Source organism: Schistocerca americana, chromosome X (assembly GCF_021461395.2).
Source record: "Schistocerca americana isolate TAMUIC-IGC-003095 chromosome X, iqSchAmer2.1, whole genome shotgun sequence".
NCBI lineage: Eukaryota > Metazoa > Arthropoda > Insecta > Orthoptera > Acrididae > Schistocerca > Schistocerca americana.
The window spans coordinates 301,388,969-301,411,085 of record NC_060130.1 but is presented as its reverse complement, the minus strand read 5'-3'; the positions used below and the strand labels follow the sequence as shown (position 1 = coordinate 301,411,085).

Sequence of the window (22,117 nt, the reverse complement as noted above, 5' to 3'; positions counted from 1 at the left end):
ACAAGAAATGATGGTAAAGAAACAAATTGAATTTTGGCAACTAAGTACTGCATGTTCCTTCAGGCTATTGTGGGGTATTTAGTGTGGGAAAAGATACTTGTTTTTGATTGTTGTGTAAACGTTCATTGTTTTTTTTTTTGTGCCAGATTTCAGTCTTGAATTAGTTGGTAACTTACAAGTGAAGGGCCTGTAGCAAGATCAGTTTTGAATTATTTACCTTTGCAGAGGGTTTGTAATTAAATTCAGGGCAAGCATTCTCTTTTTATCATACTTTTCCTCCCCCATACTGCAACCACTTTGAGTTAACCATCACGGCATTCTTGGAATCTGAGCTGTTTACAGGGAAGAAATCTGACCTTACCAAATGATACTTCATATGCCCACATGCAAAAGGAACCAGAAGACGCCAGATATTGTAAAAATTATGATATTACTTACTCTGTGTAATATTTTCGTTACATCTGGATATGTCTCATACTAATATTATGTCACTATTTCTGTGTGGGATATTTTAAAAGATTCTAGAAGAATGGAGTACCTCCCTATCACTATGTGCATTAAATATTAGTAGGTAGTAGATACAAAGATTGTACATCTTCATACTGTCATCAGGAATGACTTTTCTGTGCTTCTGCTAATCACCAATCCTGTGGTGATAACTTAGTATTGCTGTAAATTTGCAGGGTTTTTTTCATAACCTATACACTTTTGGGGCTGAGAATCTATGCTGTCGAAGATCATTGTAGTTGTACATACGGTTACCTATTGTAGATTATTAATGTGCAAAATTATTAGTACGTGAGGAACTTTATACTTGTCTTTTACCATTTTCATTTTGAACACCGTAGATGGCTAGAAAGATTACTTTTCCCTCTAACTTTCTTCTCTCATTGTTTTCTCCTTTGTATAACTTTTTAATATTCTGCAGCCATTTTAAACTAGCCCCTTTGTTCTGTGGTAGTTTTGTTTTATTGTTTCATTTTTGTCTGCAGTGATCTATCAAGATATTCTGATTTTTATTTGTTTCGAAAATATCAGTAATTGTACACTTCAAATTTTGATGGTTTTGGCTACAGAAAGCTCTATTGGTTTGCTTCCCTCTCAGCCTAAATATATGTTTTCTCTATGTAAAAGTTGCTGTTAAATGTGTGTGTAACACATGCCCTTGTGTGAAGGATGTAGGTTGGACTCCCATTGGCTTTCTCCAACCATTTAATACTTTTAGTCTCCAAGAAAGAAAGAAGAAAATAAGGTGATAATTTTGGAAGAATTGTATAATTTGTGATGGGTTTATGTGGTTGATGCTTGAGCATCAGAGAGATGACAAGATAACGTAAATGGCTTACAAAAAGTTGACCTTCAAAATTTCACAATGTTTTTCTATGAATGTAGTGCTCACCTTCATTCGTGTGGTTATAAAATTGGGGGGCGGGGAAGGGGGGCTTGCAGGCAAGATGTACCTTACAAGAAGCACCAATTTGCAGAACGGGTAAGGGAGTGCATTTACAAGTGAAACTGACATGAGGGACCTGTGTGCATCATAAAACACTTTGTGGCTTGCAGAGTATGAAAGCAGTGGCAGATTACAAACTTCATAATTTTTAAAACTTTAGATTGCACAAAGCAGTATATCAGTGGCAGTCAGTGAAAACCTCATAAGTCCATCTGTCTGTGAAAACTTGTAATTGCTGTAACCAGTGACTCCATAATCAAAGGAAGATTTGAAAGTACTCAGATTTCTCTAATCTGTCAGTAACTGGACTTCTACTATACAGTTACACATGTAGCAACTTTTTGTATTGCTTTACATTATTTTTAAGAAACCATTTTATTTTTTTAAGAAACTGTTTTTGCTTCAATTGCAGAATTTAATAAAATCGACTTATGAGGTTTTCATTGCATACCGTTGATATGACAAATGTACATTAATAAGGAAGACTGTAGCACATTTTACCAATAACTTTCCAAATTTTTGTACATGTGATAAATGGATATAGTCTATTCGACCCTTACACATTGTAAAATGTCCTTTTAACAGCATCTGCCCCCCCCCCCCTCTTTTTTCCCCTCCCCCTCCCCTGTAGGTGTATAATTTCCAATATAAAATGAACATTTTTTTAAAAAATTATCCTGGCTGGCTTCTGTGCTTTCTCACCTTATAGTTATAAACATTGTTCAGTGCTCTCTCTTTTCAAATATTTAGTAATCCCTTTTTCTTCTCTACAGGAAGTGTTGTGAGAAGCCTCCTGCTCCATGGTGGTATGCTGTTGAAGAAGAGATGAAAGCAGGATACCTAACTGTGCTGAAGTTACTGAGCAAAAATCGTAAAGCTTATTCGATGCTCAGATGCAGTCCAAAGAAACACTGTGAATATCATCCCAATTTAATAGATGATGATAACATAAATACACATTCGGATCCCACTGCCATTGGAAATATGTGCTTGGGTGAAAAGACTGACTCAAATTGTGAAGACAACACATTTCTCAGTATTACAGATCTGCATGTTGAGAATGTAGAATATAGTGTGGAAGTAAAAACGACGTATGAAGTTGATGATGACAACAATGAATTTTTGCCAGATTCAAAACGTGACAATATCTGTGCCAGAGATCAGAGATTGTCAAATCGTGAATATAATTTGCATAATAGCTGTTCAGATGAAAAATGTTTTCCTCACTCCCAAGGGCAAACTGTTGTACCATACCTGTCAGAAAACTCTCTTAGACTTTGGCGAGAGAAATATAACTTAAAAGAATGTTCTGTTCGCGTAAAGGACTGTGTTTCCAAGGACTTGCAAAACTCACTTTTCCCAGTTAAAGTTGATGTTCAGTGTACAGAATTACCTGATACCTCTGCCTTCGATACTACTAAATCGCCTTCCAAAGTGCATCAGGTTTCACTTGCGACACCTACAAGTGATTCTGGCATTAGCAGCACTGATGAAGAATTGAAAATTTGTGGGGGAAATGATGCAGAGGAGCTGAAGGAACATGCATTATCATGTTTGGGTTTTGTAGCTTCCAGCCGTTTGCTGTCATTAGAACAGTGTAGCAGCAGCAGGAGCTTTGAAAATTTTACTGAGGCCAGTTCCAAGAAATTGTGCAATGATGATATACCAAAGGATGAGTTTCTTGAATGCAACTGTTTGGAAAATTTGAAACACAAGTCATCCTTAACATTTCTGTCTGTAAAAAATAAAGTTAATTCCAGTGAGTACACATCAGTTCTGCAGTTTCATCAGGAAATGGAAGACATCCTAAATAAATCTCACTGCTCTGATTTACTTCAGCTATATTATCACAATATGCAGGAAGTTTTCCCATGGTTTAATCCTAAATTTGCACGTGTTTCAAATAATCCTGTTTGTGAACGTAACTCACAACCAAGTAAGAGGAGAAGAATCATTTCAGAAAAATCTAGCAGTGATGATCATAATAGTTCAATGGAAGTGTCAATATTGGATGATTCTTTTCATGCTGTTCCTGATAAAATGTTAGGGAAATCCTTAGATGATTTCTACAGCGGGTATTCTGTCCAGGATAATAGAGTTTGTGTCCTTTGTAAAGGTGTTGGTGATGGGTTGCCCGCTGAAGAAGGCAGACTTTTGTACTGTGGACAGAATGAATGGGCACACACAAACTGTGCTCTGTGGTCAGCAGAAGTGTTTGAGGAAATAGATGGATCACTACAGAATGTTCACAGTGCAATGTCTCGAGGCCGTCAGATACGATGTGATCATTGTGGAAAAAGAGGTGCAAGTGTAGGATGTTGCACACGAAATTGTCCAGAAACCTTCCATTTCCCCTGTGCGAGGAAAGTGAATTGCACTTTTATGGATGACAAAAATGTTTTCTGCCCATCCCATGCAAAAGGTGCCACTGGTAAAGTTCTGCACAATGAATCAGATTTTGAAATATGCCGCCCAATTTATGTGGAACTAGACCGTAAAAAGAAGAAGTTTGCTGAACCTAAAAAGGTTAGGTTAATGATTGGTTCACTTTCAGTTGAAAATATAGGAGAATTTGTTAGTGAAGTTTCTGATACTCCAGAGGCTATTATACCAAATGGGTTTTCGTGTACAAGATTATTTTGGTCTTCGATAGAACCGTGGAGAATAGTTCGATATCACATTAAAACTGTGCTATGTAATAAAAATGTACCTCAGTCTCCTGACTGTGGAAAAAACATGACAGTAGATCATAGTCAAGAAAGGCATGTAGTCGAGGAAAAACTTAATGAAATTTCCAAATGGAGACATGAAATTAAAACAAATGACACAAAGAATCTGAAAGATAACTCAAAATTATCTTCTAAAATTAACCAGAAGAAATTTTCCAAATTTAAAAGACGAATTCCGTACCGCAAGTATCAGAATAAGCGAAAGTGTCATTCACTTGATGATAAAATTGTTTATCAGGTTGTCAATTACATGTTAGACATTGTGAGCAGTAAAGATGTTGATGAGAATTCACTTCATGACTCACAAAATGCAGCTGATCTTTTGCCTCCTGAACTAAAAGAAGCTATTTTTGAAGATCTGCCTCACGACCTTATAGATGGCATTTCAATGCAGGATATATTACCGAAGCTGATGGTATATGAAGAAATGGGGGCTATGGAGAAAAGTGATGGATTTTATGGGAATGATCCATCAGTGACAGAAAAAGAAATTAGTAGTACAGATGAGGCTAACACCAAAAAACCTGGTTTTCTAGAAGTGAGTGTGCAAGATCAAGATGATTTGTGCCACAGGAGCACTCTTTCAAAGCAAAAGTCTGCAGAGAATGCCGGTTTGAGTAAAAATAAAGTAAAACGAACCAAGAGAATGAAACTGAGAAGAACAAAGCACAATAATGTTGTCGACATTACATCTGATGAACCTCCTAAGAGACGGAAACGAGCGTGTAGTACGACATGGAATTGTAAACCTGATGGAAACTACTCTTCGGCATACAAAAGACGGAAATTATCTCACACCGTTGGAAGGAGTGTGTGTGAAAATCCTTTTGTTGTTATTGTTGATTCAGATGCATCACATACTTTGCAGGAATTGCGCTTGCCAGAATGTGGTCACGTAACACTTTCAAGATCACCGCCGTCGGGTGTTTCATCTACTGCAACTGAGTCACCCGCAGAACTCAAGTGCGGAGTCGATGAGGAGTCGCCGTCGGACAGCAGTAAGGGGAAAGTCACACTCACAAAGGAAGAAGGGAAGGAAAACAAATTCCTACCTTGGAACGGCCGCCCACAAACAAGATTCCTCCAGTTAGATGGTACTGTCGATCCCTTGAGTAGCAGTGGCAGTGAAGGTGGTCGATCTCCTCGTTCTGATGATGAAAAGCTGTCAGACTGTGCTTACGAAGCAAGTTCCTCATCATTGAGAAGTTGTGGCCAATGTCAACGTTGCAGTTCAGATTTTAATTCTGGAGGTAATTTTGGAGCTGTTTGTAACTGTAGCTCTAGCTCGAGCCAGGCGCACGGAAAGAGTTGGTACAAGACATATGATACTGAAGAAGAGCCAGTGCGCTGCACTCAGTGTCGCTGTACCTACAGGACAAAGAAAAGTTTTGAGCGCCATTTGTCAACATGCTGCAACGATTTTATGCTTTCGACAAGTGAAAGTGATTCAGAAAATACACGCTCTAGTGAGGAAGAATGCACCAAAAAGCAGCAGTTTGATACAACTGAATCTTGTTGTAATGTAGGTGAAAGTGTTCTGGGAGAGACTGATGCCACAGATTTGTCTATGCGGAGTGAAAGTGTTGAGTGCTCTGCTACACCTCCTCAGAACTCACCTGTACTTGAAAGACTGAAATTGAAGTCATCCTCGAAGTTTGAAGTTGAGAGTAATGTGGTCGACGGGGTGAATACCCATACGTCGATTGTAGATACCGATCCGCATTATCAACAGCATCTGTGTCAGGGTAACAGCTATGTCCAGGTTCAGTCTAGTCAGCATTCTAATGCACCAGCAGTAATAATGCAGCAGGTACCATCTCCAAGCGTTGTTCCTACATTTATTGAAGCTTTCCAGCAACAAACAGGACAGAACTTACAGCTGGTTGCAACTATTGATACACATACGAATGGGTATAACAAACAACAGTTTGTCAGTGCAAATCCTTTAGTCTCAGGAAATTACCCTGTTCAGGCACCAGAAAGTTTTGTGAGGCTTCCCTTGATGCCAAATATCCCGTCACCAGCTCCCCATTCTGCATTTCTTGGGACAGTACTTCCTCCCACACAGCAAAATGCGGTTCATTGTGTCTCGGCAGAGCAGACAATGATTGGTTGTACGCCATCTGTGGACATGTATGGGACACAGCCAGGAGGAATGTATTTAGCTGGACAGCCTATGTATATTTCAAATTATGAGACAGTAGTCAGTAATACAGTTATGTCTTCGAGCCAACTTGTCTCTGCTGCTCTACCTGGTGTGGTTGCTGCGAGTAGCAGTTTTTCAGCAACTACGACACAAGTGTTTCAGGCTAGCAAATTAGGATCTGTAATTGAATTAACATTAGAACCTGTTGTGGAAGTCCAGCCAAGTTACCTTATTATTAACCAACAAACTCCTATTTCTAGTTCTCCTGTTAGAAATACAGAGTACGTAAACTGCCCACCTTCGACTGTCAGCATGCAAGTGCCTTCGTATGATCACTCTTTCTTGCCAGTTCAACAAGTGTGCACAGAAGATCAAGCTGTTCAATACCCTGAATCATCTAGCACGTGTACATCAGTTACGTTAAAGACAGTTATGAGAAGCGAGAATCGCAGGCGAACAATCCCTGAAATGACAAAGATTGTGACACCCAGATGTGCGAGCACCAGTGTTGATGTGGCCCCCGAAATGTCTAGTGTTGTGACTCCTAGGTGTGTAAACAGTGGTGGGCATACGTGTTTTGAAATGTCAAAGGTCATGACACCCAGATGTGTGAGCAATAATGGTAGCCCGATTTCTGAATTTCCAAAGATCATGACACCTAAATGTGTGAGCACTGGTGTGAACACATCCTTTGATATGTCAAACGATACAAAACCTGAATTTCCAAAGATCATGACACCGAGATGTGCTAGCACAAAACCTGAATTTCCAAAGATCATGACACCAAGATGTGTGAGCAGTAGTGTTAGCACAGATCATGAATTTCCAAAGATCATGACACCTAGACGTGTGAGCAATAGTGTTAGCACAGATCATGAATTTCCAAAGATCATGACACCTAGACGTGTGACCAGTAGTGTTAGCACAGATCATGAATTTCCAAAGATCATGACACCTAGACGTGTGACCAGTAGTGTTAGCACTGATCATGAATTTCCAAAGATCATGGCACCTAGATGTGTGGGCAGTAGTGTTAGCATAAATCCTGAATTTCCAAAGATCATAACACCTAAATGTGTGAGCACTGGTGTGAACACATCCTTTGATATGTCAAACGATACAAAACCTGAATTTCCAAAGATCATGACACCGAGATGTGCTAGCACAAAACCTGAATTTCCAAAGATCATGACACCAAGATGTGTTAGCACAAATTCTGAATTTCCAAAGATCATTACACCTAGACGTGTGAGCAACTTTGTTAACGCCGATTCTGAATTTCCGAAGATCATGACGCCCAGACGTGTGAGCAACTTTGTTAACGCCGATTCTGAATTTCCGAAGATCATGACGCCCAGACGTGTGAGCAACTTTGTTAACGCCGATTCTGAATTTCCGAAGATCATGACGCCCAGACGTGTGAGCAACTTTGTTAAAGCCGATTCTGAATTTCCGAAGATCATGACGCCCAGACGTGTGAGCAACTTTGTTAACGCCGATTCTGAATTTCCGAAGATCATGACGCCCAGACGTGTGAGCAACTTTGTTAACGCCGATTCTGAATTTCCGAAGATAATGACACCCAGGCGCGTAAGCACTGGTGTCAACACGCCCTATGATAAAACAAAGATCATGAATCCTAGACTTGGTGCCCACACACGTTTTGAAATGGCAAGAATTATAACACCTAGATGTGTTACCAGTGGTGGTAACACGAGTCCTCCTGCGTCACCTGTCAGAAATGCTTGTGACAAATGTTCAGGCAAGTCACAGTCTGACCGTGAGGACTGCCTTATCCAAGCAGAGCAGCAGCTGTCTGAAAACAGTGGACATCAGATATTCTGCACATGTCTGCAATCTAATACCACTATCCTTACAAAGCGTGCAGAATCAGTGTCAACAAGAAAGAAAAACCAAATTTGCTGTTCATGTGTGTATTGCTATGCATTTGATGTTTGCTGTGCATGTAAGAAGCGCTGTGAGGCAGCAATAGGAGGACAAGTGCTGACGCATGTAGTAACGGAAGACGGAGCTCTCAGTTTTAATCAAAAATCTTCGGATATTCCAGCACATCTGACAAATAATCCTAGCGAATTGTGGGTAATCAATAGAGAACCGGACCACACTCTAGAAGTTAGCACAGAATATAATGAACCAAAATGTATTGCTAATTTGCCAAATCGAGCAATTAGCTATAACCACAATCCTTCCTCTAAAGAGCAACTTTGCAATAATGATACGTCCACGTTCAATACGTCAGCTCCTACAGTCATCAGTAGACGCCCTGGACACAAAGTAACAGAATCTCCCTGCAAGAGGGAAACACTGTCACATGGAAAATACAAAAGATTGGCTACTAGACAAACCAGTCCAGTTAATGATAATTCAGTTGAAGAGCCAGATAAAGAAGGGAACGGCAGGTCAGTGTTACACATTACTGACGCAATCCCACCCTCTAAAACAGCTGTAAACAGACATAATAATATCAAAGTTAAAGCTAGTAATTTATCTGACAAATTATCTTCATCAAAACCTATTTTGCAAAAGCAGGGAAAGTTCAGTACATCTCTAACAAATGACGAAAGCCGTATTTTGAAGCTGCAGAATGTTAAGTTTGTTGATGACATGGAAAGCGATACGTTTGCAGAAGCTGTACTTGTGAACAGAGACGAGGAGGAGGATGTAGAGTGTACCTCTGGAATCAGCTTGGACCGTTCTCCGAAAAGAAAGCCTTCATCAGAATGTAACACTTCTGTCAGCAGCCCACAATATGATGAACAGAATGTGGCACGACTGCACACTCAGACAAATTGTCCAGAAGAGAGGAAATCCTTTTTCACATGCAACACTGTTCCACAAGTAAATGCTGATGTGTCTGTATATAGCAGTGACACTGAAAAAGAAAGAGCAGCATCTCCATTGCCAAAAGATGACTGTGATGGCAGTAGCTGTGGCGGTGGTGGTGGCGGCGACGGCGGCGGCGGCGGCGGCGGCGGCGGCAGAAGTGCTACCAATAACAGGGGCAACTACATGGATGTCAGTGATGAAGATAATGCTGGTGATGCTTATAGCAGATTTGGAACTCACAGTGATTGTAATACTGGTGGCAGTATTGAGAAAGACAGTAGGCCAGATATACGTGATTTGACTACTGAAAAGAATGTCGATGACAGTGGTACCAATGGTTACAATGATGAAGAGGATGACGATACCGAATGTTGTGAAGATGACGACGAGGAGGAAGAGGAAGAAAATGGTGACAATGGTTGTGACGAAGGTGACGAGGATGAGAATGAAGACGATAGTGGTGACGAGGATGATAATGGTGGTGATGACAGTATGGACACGTCACCAGTATACTGTAATGGAGAAAATTCTGAAGAAAAATCATCTTATATTATGTATGAAATCTGTTCTCAAGATGGTTTTTGTTGCACTTCAAAATCGTTTAGTGAGGCATGGCAGAAAGTGTTTGATGCTGTTCAGAATGCTCGAATTGTGAACAAAATGCCACCACTACCACAGAATCCATTTAGTTTGACGCAGAAAAGTTTACAGATTCTCGGCTTGAAGCATAATGCTGTTAGATATCTCGTTGAACAATTACCAGGAGTTGGTCGATGTGTGAAATACAAACCTCGTTACCACAAACAACGGACATCACGACCAGAGGATGACTTGGACACTTTGCCACCTCCTAATAAAAGTGGATGCATTAGGACTGAACCTTTTAAATCTCGAGGACCTTATGACATGTTTAGTTGGCTGGCCTCCAGCCACAGGAACCCTCCGAAATTTGTTCAACAAAATGACAGCGAGTTAATGAGTAACAGGTAGGTTTTGTGATATATTGTAGTGTCATGCATTTATGTAATTACTTAAGTAGTAATATGGTACTGAAAAAATCCATTCTTCCTAGGTGGAATAAAAACAACAGAAAGAGTAAAAATAACAACTCACTATATAAAGTTCTGAGCAATAACGGAGGCACCAATAAGAAAAAAAGAAGGGGGGGCGGTCATCCATTTGGACCAAGACACCCCCCCCTCTCTCTCTCTCTCTCTCTCTCTCTCTCTCTCTCTCTCTCTCTCTCTCTCTCTCTCTCACACACACGCATCGACACACACACGCGCGCACACACACACACACACACACACTCTCACTCACTCACTCACTAGCATTGAAGGTGACATGCCCAAGAACTTAACTGTATGTTGAGTCGTCAGTATGTGCCTTGGTTATATGGCAAGAGGCTATCTTTACTCTTTCCAATGTTTAAATTCTATTTATTACAAATATGCTGTAATAGCAACTAAGTGTGAATTTATTAATCTATTCTATGTAACCAATTTATAATTTCATGATATCATCTACTGTTAAATTGGGGGGGAGGGTGGGGTTGAGGGGGGGGTTTCATCACATACACTGTAAAACAACTACTTCTATTAAGCAATAATATAGAAATAATTTTGACAGTAATGATATAATAACCTCTCTATTATTGTAACATAGCATGAGCAAACAGTGCATCTGGTACAGAAAAGGAAAAAAATGAAAATTGAATAGAGACCTAACAACTACCACTGGGATAAAAACACTGTGGGCTTTACAGATGTGTGTTGGTGTGTAAGAAGGCTTGTGCAGAGAAACTGTGAACACTCTCTTGTTATCCTATGATCCATTTCTTGTTTTCTCTATAAACTGCAGAAATGGAAAATTTAGTTCATTTTGAAGCAATGTAGAATACTTATTTACATTCATAAGGATGAAAATAGTCATCACATTCACAGCGGCTTAGATGTGATAGGTACATAAAAGAAACGGTGAAACTTGATTTTCTCTTTGGGCCATTCCGTGACAAGTGGTCTAATTTTGGAAGTAGTTCACCCATGAACATCACTGATTTAGCTGAAATTTTTGTGTGAACATTCACACATGTTCCCAATGAACACACTTTTGCTAATATAATACTGGCAGAGATATAGTCATTTGTTTGACCCCATAGCACAGCTTTCAACAGAGTATCCCTGACTGTTTGGCAGTTTTGATGCATAGTCTCCAGCAACTTGAAAGAAACAAAACTTGGCCACCTTGTACAACTTTTTGCACTCTCTTAAGCAAAATAATAACACAAATTTTTGATCAGTTTTTATGTGGATAATGTGAAGCAAAGTGGGGAAAAAAAGGACACTTGTGGAGAAATATGAATTTTTGCTTTTTATATCTCTGGATGTAATTATGGAATAAGCCTGAAATTTGCACATAACAACTTACAATATAAAATTTCATTCCCCTACTGCTTTCCAATAGTTTACAAACTGAGGAAAACGTTGACATACATTGGAAAAAAAACTGCCAACAATGGTTTTTTTTAGCCCATTCATCATTAGTTTTTACTCATTGCTGAGTGTCGTGACCTCATTTTCTCATTCATTCTTATGTAGTTGAAACTTTAGACAGATGTCTCCTTTCACAGCGATCTTTGGCCTTTCTTAATATGACGTGAAGCTGCAGGCTGTTAATCTTCTTCGCTTGATCCAACCATCTGTTTGCTGCTCTCCCACGTGGTCTCCTGCTGTCAATTTTTCCCTGCATGTTGGTCTTCTCTAAATTATCCCCTTTCCTTCTCAAGATGTACCCAAGGAACTGAAGGTATCTTTGTCTGAGACGAGAAGATAACCTTCTTGTGATTTTAAATTCTTCTATTATTTGTTCTTTTTTGTGTCCACAATACATGTAGCATTTTCGCCAACACCACATCTCAAAGGCATCAATGCGGTTCTTATCACTACCTTTCATGGTCCAGATCTTGCATCCATATAAGAATACAGGAAACACCAATGCTTCTAACAAGCACATCTTCATTGTCTTGGATATTGCCCGATTCTGCCATATCTTAGTGAGTTTGACCATTGCGGCTCGGCCAGAAATGATTTGTCTTCTTATCTCTTTATCACACTTTCCTTTGGAATTGATCAGAGCGCCTAGGTATACATAATCACTCACTATCTCCAGATTCCTTAAGCATCCTGTAAGTTGGTTTTGATCGATGCCTTGGTGATTTATAACCATTCTTCTTCCCCCCCCCCCCCCCCCCGTTTATCTATAGGTCAAGGTGTAGACTAATATCTCTCACTCCTGATTACAAAGTCTTCCTCATGTCCTGCTATGACCTGTAGTATCATCTGCAAAGTATAAATTGTTAATTTTTCCGCTGCCAATTGAAATCCCAACATCCCAGCCATCCAGCACTCTCCTGATTACACTCTCTGCATAGATATTGTATAGCTGAAGTGACAGTATGCAACCTTATCTGACGCTGTTAGTCACATCAAAAAATTTCGAGTATTCACCATCTACTTTTATGGTTGCAGTACGAGGTGCATTCAAGTTCTAAGGCCTCCGATTTTTTTTCTCCGGACTGGAAAGAGATAGAAGCACGCGCATTGTTTTAAAATGAGGCCGCGTTCATTGTCAATATGTCCCAGAGATGGCAGCACCGTACCGCAGATGGAATTTTACCGCCAGCGGCGAGAATGAGAACTGTTTTAAATACTTAAAATGGCGACGTTTTCCTTACTTGAACAGCGTGCAATCATTCGTTTTCTGAATTTGCGTGGTGTGAAACCAATTGAAATTCATCGACAGTTGAAGGAGACATGTGGTGATGGAGTTATGGATGTGTCGAAAGTGCGTTCGTGGGTGCAACAGTTTAATGAAGGCAGAACATCGTGTGTCAACAAACCGAAACAACCTCGGGCTCGCACAAGCCGGTCTGACGACATGATCGAGAAAGTGGAGAGAATTGTTTTGGGGGATCGCCGAATGACTGTTGAACAGATCGCCTGCAGAGTTGGCATATCTGTGGGTTCTGTGCACACAATCCTGCATGACGACCTGAAAATGCGAAAAATGTCATCCAGGTGGGTGCCACGAATGCTGACGGATGACCACGTGGCTGCCCGTGTGGCATGTTGCCAAACAATGTTGACGCGCAACAACAGCATGAATGGGACTTTCTTTTCGTCGGTTGTGACAATGGATGAGATGTGGATGCCATTTTTCAATCCAGAAACAAAGTGCCAGTCAGCTCAATGGAAGCACACAGATTCACCGCCACCAAAAAAATTTCGGGTATCCGCCAGTGCTGAATAAATGATGGTGTCCATGTTCTGGGACAGCGAGGGCGTAATCCTTACCCATTGCGTTCCAAAGGGCACTACGGTAACAGGTGCATCCTACAAAAATGTTTTGAAGAACAAATTCCTTCCTGCACTGCAACAAAAACGTCCGGGAAGGGCTGCGCGTGTGCTGTTTCGCCAAGACAACGCACCCGCACATCGAGCTAACGTTACGCAACAGTTTCTTCGTGATAACAACTTTGAAGTGATTCCTCATGCTCCCTACTCACCTGACCTGGCTTCTAGTGACTTTTGGCTTTTTCCAACAATGAAAGACACTCTCCGTGGCCACACATTCACCAGCCGTGCTGCTATTGCCTCAGCGATTTTCCAGTGGTCAAAACAGACTCCTAAAGAAGCCTTCGCCGCTGCCATGGAATCATGGCGTCAGCGTTGTGAAAAATGTGTACGTCTGCAGTGCGATTACGTCGAGAAGTAACGCCAGTTTCATCGATTTCGAGTGAGTAGTTAATTAGAAAAGAAATCGGAGGCCTTAGAGCTTGAATGCACCTCGTATGGCTATTATAAAGACCTCTTAGTAAGGATACCAGGTGTTTTGGAACCCCAGACTCGTTGAGCTAGACCATATATGCTTGATAATATTGAAATCGGGTGACTTGTTGACACGGGAGATGTGACAATTCATCCTCATGCTTAAAAACCAGTTCTGGATGATGCGAGCTGTGTAAAAAGGGATGCTGTCAACTTGGGACACAGCAACACCATTGCGGAACAACCATTGTACCATGGGATGGACAAGCAATCCTTGGGAGTAATGTGGCCTTGTAGATTACCCACAGGGCCCATGCAGTACCACAATATGGCTGCTCAAATCATCACCGAACCTCTGCCATGTTTCACTTTTGGGATATAAACTCAGTTAGAAGTTAGAAACAGTGTGAAGCAAGACTCGTACAACCAAATGACTTTCTTCTGTTGCCCCATTGTCCAGGTTTTACAGCTTCAGCACGACGTTTTCCTGTTACATCCATTTGCGTCACTATGGAACTCCTTTAATTTTGTTTTGGTGCTGATATGGTTGATGAGTGTGACATTCAGTTCTGCAGCACTTTGCATGTGTTGTTCCCTTATTTTTTGTCACAATTCTCTTCAGTGGGTGTCTGTCACAATCACTCAGCACACACTTCTGTCTGCATTGTGACTTAGCAGATGATGATTTTCCACTTTCATTATGTGTGGTATAAATCTTCTATATGGCGACTCTCGAAATGTGAGACATTTCAGGTACCTGGTTACAGAATCATCCACCATACTAGCACCAACAATTTGCCCATGTTTGAATTCACTTAGCTCTGAAATAATGCACTCACAACTACACAGTACACTGTTCTGAAAACGACTGACACTTGCAATGCATTGAGAACATTGCACAATGCTGTTCATGGTCAAATATAACAGCGAAACCTGAAGGCTTGATTGGTATCTGCATTTGCATTCAAGTGTGCATTTCTCTTCGTGTTTCCATATTTTTGTCCAACCCTTGTATATTTCCGATAATTATGCACTATATAAGACTTGTGTGAAGAAGCAAGTGTGTACGTAATCACATCTCTCTTCAGTCCCCCATAGAGCACTACATGCTCCTACTTGGAACTGTGATAGCTGCGATGAGTAGAGATGACACATCGGGATGTCAAAAGAGTGAAACAGATAAAGAATCTTTGCCCTCAATGACCATAGCTACTGAAATATGTTTTTATCCAGTCAGTATTTGTTTGAGCACAGCATCCAAAGGGTGCACTGACAAAGACTGAAAATCTCAAGTGTGTCCAACTTTGTCACAGCAGGTATGCGTAAAAGTTACAAGAGTTTAAAAAAAATTCTTCTGAGATATGCAGATGTGCATGGAGTGGGTTGATCCCTTCTTCAAACATGGGAATCATCTTTCTGAGACTGGTATTACTGTTTAATCTGGATATACTTATTCTTAGAGGTGGAATGCAACTGTTTTACTCTGTCTTTCATCTTTTTCTTCTTCTTCTTTCGAAAAATATTTTATTACCCTTTGAATTATTATTATTGCGTTCTTTCTTATTAACTTTTGTTCTGATAGGGGCAACACTATGCTTTGTATTACATGGTTTTTATATTTTCATGTGCTCTCTGATTCATGGTAGAAAGTTAATTGGTATTTTAAGATGCCAAGAATATTCCTGCCAGACAGCATGTGTAAATGTAATGTGTAATAAAATAACTGAAATAGTGAATTATTATTTGAATGTTGCAGAAACATGTTGCATTAAACTTTGAAATAAAGGATAGCAGTTAGAGTGCACTTATTGCTGGAAGAAGCGCCAAAAAGTGATAGACATTCCCAGAATGATAGATTGTGTGGTAACAGTGAGCTACTTTGCTTATTTGTATTTGCACATTGCATTACAATTGCAGGCAAAGTTAATTCACAGTTTAGATTTTGTGTCTTGAAAATCATTCACTGTTCCATACAACCTTTCTGCATTTTATTCCTTTAGGATGATTAGATTCTGTGTTAAAGAATTCAGTTTGGAGTACTCTTGAGTTGAGTGTTGGATACAAAAATGAAGGGGGATATCATTGTTTTCATTTAGCCCACACCAGGACTTTGTAATTTCCACATGATGTTATCATAATACAGTTTCATTTTTGAGTATTGAAATATCTTTAATTTCAGGCGTGCAACGAGCTCCAACCTGCCAATGGCTATGCGTTTCCGGCATTTGAAAGGAACAAACCCAAACAAAGCTGTTGGTGTTTACCAGTCCCATATTCATGGAAGAGGACTGTTTTGTCTTAGAGATATTGAATCTGGTGAGATGGTTATAGAGTATGCAGGTGAAGTCATTCGTTCAACTCTTACAGACAAGAGGGAGAAATTGTATGAATCGAAAGGCATCGGTTGCTACATGTTTAGAATTGATGATCAGTTAGTGGTGGATGCTACTATGCGTGGCAATGCAGCGAGGTTCATCAATCATTCCTGTGATGTAAGTAAAGTTTTCCAGTTTCATTTATTATATCTTTGTAAGCAATACGTATTGATGATTATAAAACCTTTTTATTTCTGTGTATCATTTAATACAGCTAAAATTTTGATATTGTCATACTTGTGGTCAAATAATGGTAAGAGATCTATTATTTCCAACAAATAAACTTACTTGCAACTATTCGCTGAAACAGGCATTGGATGTTAACGTCAAGAACTGATTTCTTAATTTTCTATTTTAATTTTGTCTTCCCCTCCCCTCCACCCCTTCCTCCTCTTATGAGAGGTATAGGTAAAAATGAGGAGATGGTTGAATGTATTGATGGTAAGAGTGTGACAAAAGGACGTAACATTTACATATTTACACCAGTGGGCAGCATGCATTGTATAAAGGGGATGGGGGTATGTGGTGTACCAGAATCATTTCTCCACATACTATTCCATTCATAGATAGTTTACGAGAATAACAGTTTTTGATACCCTTGTAATGAAAAGGATAGTTGCTACTCACCATATTGCTCTATATGCTGCAACACTATAATGGTGAGTAGCAACTATCCTTTTCATAATATTGTCATTACTGTATCCTGGTTTCTCCATTATTTAATTTTTGATGCCCCCTCTTTACAAACCCAAATTTCCTAATTTTACTGTCTGGTTAATTAAGTAATACCCATGTTCCACAAGGTAATAGATTTCATTATTCATATTGTAATGTAGACTACTAAAGTTTCAAAAGTGAGACACATTCGTAGGTTCACCCACCAGAGTTTATTGAACATCTTTGTGATGCTCTTGCATTGACTAAGTAGTTTTTTTTTGTCAAGAGAAACCAGTGGCTCTATCTAGACCTAGTTGTGGTGGCTATTGAATAATTCCTAAATGTGGTATGGAAAGCTCTGACAGAACGTAAATAATTGAGGAGTAAAGGAAACAACTCACCGAGTAGTGGAAGTGTTAAGTCCTCAACAGGCACACATTGCCATTGTGGATATTTTATGGATGTTGATCTATTCTCATTTGTACTTCTTTTTTTGTAAAATTCAATCAGCTGTATGTATTTTAGTTCTTTATGAATCCCTATGTATGTCAGAGAGCAAGCTCCTTCAACATTTAGATTTTAATAGAGATCCATCATCTTGGTTAGGTGGATTTGTAAACCTCTGTTTAATGGAAACTGAACGGGAGGCAGGTACGATGAACAATTTTCCAGTTTTTATAAACCTACAAGAAAGTTTGACACGTATAAAGTATTAGAGCATACTGAAAACTAAATACAGTGTTTTGGCCTCAGAAGTGGCTTAGAACCATGCCTCAACATAAGGAAAATACAAAATCACAAATTTCATTCTCTTCTTGTGGTCACAAATCAAATTGCTTCTCTCACACGAACATTTTCAAGCAATAAACAGCTTCGCCATCCATTTTCAATAATGGTTAACCCCTGCAGCATTGTAAGATACTCCTCGAGATGGTACTTTGACAAATGAGATCACAGTTAATTCTAAAACTACACATAAATGTGTTTTCCAGTTCTCTTAATTCAAATATATTTATGTCTAAAATTTGAATTATAAGCACATAGACACACAGTGCATATTCACTTCACCCTCAGCTCTTCATGACTGCCTCTGCTAACTCAGAAGATCTTATCTGATTCAACTGTTTATTGATCAAGAACTCACTATCTTTTTCCATAGCAATGACTGTTGAAGTATTAGCATAATCTTTTTCCTCTTTGCTTGTGAGCTTCTGACAATCCTCCAGGATACTCTTATAGGTTCTTCCATTGTTGATGCAAAGTTTCCAATTTTGATACGAAGTTTTCCACCTTGTGTGTTGTTTTCTCAATAAATCACTTCCTGCACTACTAGTGTGGCCCTAAGATGCACAGTTAATTTACATATGCCCTAATTGCAGAGAAAAACGGTTGTTTGGCAGATGTCAGTTCACTTCCAGTTATTTGAAGTGAGGAATACACAAGTAGACATATAACATGCTGTAAACAAATTAAAAAGATATTGTACTTGCTAATGACTGTTACTCTTGCTCAAAAGTTAAAACTAAGGAGATGGACCGGGTTGGTTCGTAAAACGACTTGAGTCAATCTGCCCTGTCTCTACCTGTTTTGAAATCACTGACCCCTCATGTCATCTGACCAATATCAGTGAAGGAAATTGGAAGTAAACAATCTACCTACATTTAGGCAATTGATGAATTTATCATGAAGTTGATGGTATCTCCCCTCTGCCCCCGCCCCCCCCCCCCCTCTTATTTTGAAGTCCTAGGTGCCTGTCCCCTTTTCCTGGTGATCCCCAATTTCATGAAGCTTGTTTTTACATGGAACCGAACTAAAAAAGAGGGTACCCAAAAAATCATCAAAGATTTCAAACAGTGCCATATGAGACACAACTAGCTTAGATCTTTTGCATGTTACATTTATTGCATGTGTAATAAATTATTGAGAGCATGTAATGTTCCTTCAAAATCCTTTGCCTGCATATTGGTGATAACTGTATCTGACAGATCCCAAGAACTGCAATATGGCAGCCTTTTCTTTATGTGATTGTGTAGTTGATACCAACATTGTGGTATATGTCTGTAACAGTGTTGACATGTTGATCCTACCTGCTATTAACTGCATATGATATTAATGATTTATCGTTACATTTGACTAAAAACAATAACAAAATGATAAAGGAGCAAAATTACAGTGTTTGAGAATGAGAATGAACATTAATGGTATCTGCAAAGTGGAGGTCTTCCCAAGGGATTTCCAATATTGTGAATATTAGCCACTGTTTTTGTAAATCGTCTTTGAAAGGACAACCACACAAGAAAGATACAAACTGTAAAATTCAAATACAAGAAAGAAAACAAAATAATAATTTCATATTAAATGCATACTAATATAATAATGACCAACCAGAGCTGCATGTTATATTTTATGTACTGCTACCAGTTTAAAGTGATGACTCATTCTCAGGCAACAGGTAGATACATAAAGCTATTGTCAGCACACATATATATACCGGGTGATCAAAAAGTCAGTGTAAATTTGAAAACTTAATAAACCACGGAATAATGTAGATAGAGAGGTAAAAATTGACACACATGCTTGGAATGACATGGGGTTTTATTAGAACAAAAAAAAGTTCACAAAATGTCCAACAGATGGCGCTGGACAGCAAAACGTCAGTGACTGCGCGTGACAATCGTGTATAAAAGGAGCTGTAATGAGAGAGAGAGAATCAGATGCACCAGCAGTCACAGCATGTTGACGTTACCTGAAAAGGCACTTTTAGTGAAGCTGTATTATCAGAATGGGGAATGTGCTAGTTCAGCGTTACGATCCTATCGCCATAGGAAGGGGATTTGAATGGGTAAAGGTCCGTTGACAAATGCAGCTGTGGCGAGAATGATTTCGTAGTTCGAAGCCACGGGTTGTCTAGATGATAGACCCCATAGTGGCACAAGGCGTAATGCTGCTGAGACAGTTCAGGAATAAATGGAGACTGTAGCGTGTTCATCTATGCACAGGGAAGTCAGCACTCGTGCAGTCGCACGTCACACCGGCATTCCATACACTACTGTTTGGTTGGCACTGAGGCGTACCCTCCAATGCTATCTGTACAAAATCCATCGGCATCATGAACTGTTACCTGACAATTTAGTGAAGCGGAGGGCATTTGCGGTGTGGGCGTTTCAAAAAATGGGGGAAGATGACAATTGGGTGAGTAACATGTTGTGGACCGACGAAGCTCATTTCACACTCAGAGGGTCTGTCAATGCCCACAACTGCAGAATTTGGGCTACCGAAAATCCTAGAACTGTTGTGGAAACTCCATTGCATGACGAGAAAGTCACGGTATGGGTTCGATTTACCACATCTACCGTTATCGGGCCTTTTTTCTTCGAGGAAATGTGTGATTCTGGTTTTGTAACTGCTACTGTGACGGGTGAGAGGTACGCCGATATGTTATAGAATCGCATCATCTCCAGCCTGGCTGATAAACACCTGCTGGAACGTACGATGTTTATGCAGGATGGTGCTCCACCCCATATTGCTATACGCGTGAAAGATCTCTTGCACGCATTGTTTGGTGATGGTCATTTGCTCAGCTGCCACTTTCGTCATGCTTGGCCTCCCAGGTCCCCAGACCTCAGTCCGTGCGATTATTGGCTTTGGGGTTACCTGAAGGTGCAGGTGCAAGTGCAAGTGTATCGTGATCGACCGACATCTCTAGGGATGCTGAAAGACAACATCCGAAACTAGTGCCTCACCATAACTCCGGACATGCTTTACAGTGCTGTTAACAACATTATTCCTCGACTACAGCTATTGTTGAGGAATGATGGTGGACATATTGAGCATTCCTGTGAAGAACATCATCTTTGCTTTGTCTTACTTTGTTATGCTAATTATTGCTATTCTGATCAGATGAAGCGCCATCTGTCGGGCATTTTTTGAACTTTTGTATTTTTTTTGGTTGTAATAAAACCCCATGTCATTCCAAGCATTGTGTCAATTTGTGCCTCTCTATCTACATTATTCCGTGATTTATTCAGTTTTCAAATTTATACTGACTTTTTGATCACCCGGTGTGTGTGTGTGTGTGTTTGTGTGTGTGTATTAATTTTTTAATCTGTTAAATGTCGTTTTTCATATTTGATCTACTTTTGTTTTGTCATGTTCGTGCATGGTTGTTACATTATCAATTTTTGTGGCAGAGACATGGTTTGGTATTAAGTTATATCTTTGATGAAAATCAATTTATGTTGTGTGTAAAACATAGGATTGTATGTTTTTCTGAATTATCTGCCACTGATCTTATTAATGAAACCTGCGGATTTGTTGCATATGTGGTTCTTTTCCATTGTTGGTAACTTTGCTGTATCTATAACAATATGTCAATTTTATTTGCTGTATCTAATGATAATTTACTATGGGCCGTTATGGATTTAATACCAAACCATGTCTCTGCCACAATACTCTTTGGAATAATTCTACTTCATTAGTTTCAAAATTTGTCAATAAGAATGATCAGTCTTTCATAAAACTTAAAATTACAATCAAACAATGCTACAGCAATAAAAGCAGTGAAATTGTAATAATGCATAAAGAAGACAATGAAATTGAGATAATGCATAAAGAAGACTTTTTTGTGTAAAAATAATTTTTCAGAGTTAATAACATTGTGAGATTAGAGAGAGACCGTACAAACAAATTTCAGACATGTATTAAACAAGCAATTAAGAAATGTGATTTTCTACGTTCTAGCAAGGAAATGAGTTGTATAGCAGTGAATCCACAAGCACCTAAACTAAGAACACAGTCTAAAATACACAAATAGGAGATTTCTCTGAGGCCTGTTGTAAATTACATAAATAATCCAGCATACTTACTAAAATCTAAATCAGTTGCCTAACTAATAATACACACATACAAAGAAATGTACAGATAAAAACACCATGGACCTAATAAATCAGATTAAAGATACAAAAGGATTAGTAAGTGGCAATTTCATCTCATTAAATGTCACTAATCTGCACACAAATATGCAAATTATTGGCGCTATATACATAATAAGGAGTAACCTATTAAAATTTCGCAAGAGTAGCCAG

The 22,117-nt window shown here is 39.3% G+C and overlaps 1 protein-coding gene across 1 annotated transcript in view; it reads left to right on the top strand.

Annotated features, from left to right (window-relative positions):
• The window catches only part of LOC124555974 (histone-lysine N-methyltransferase trithorax), a 220,142-nt gene that overhangs the window by 177,243 nt on the left and 20,782 nt on the right, over nt 1–22,117 (top strand). The window contains exons 12-13 of the mRNA XM_047130020.1: nt 2,227–10,161; nt 16,181–16,493. Of these exons, the coding sequence (XP_046985976.1) occupies nt 2,227–10,161; nt 16,181–16,493 (8,248 nt within the window). The remainder of the gene's footprint in view (nt 1–2,226; nt 10,162–16,180; nt 16,494–22,117) is intronic.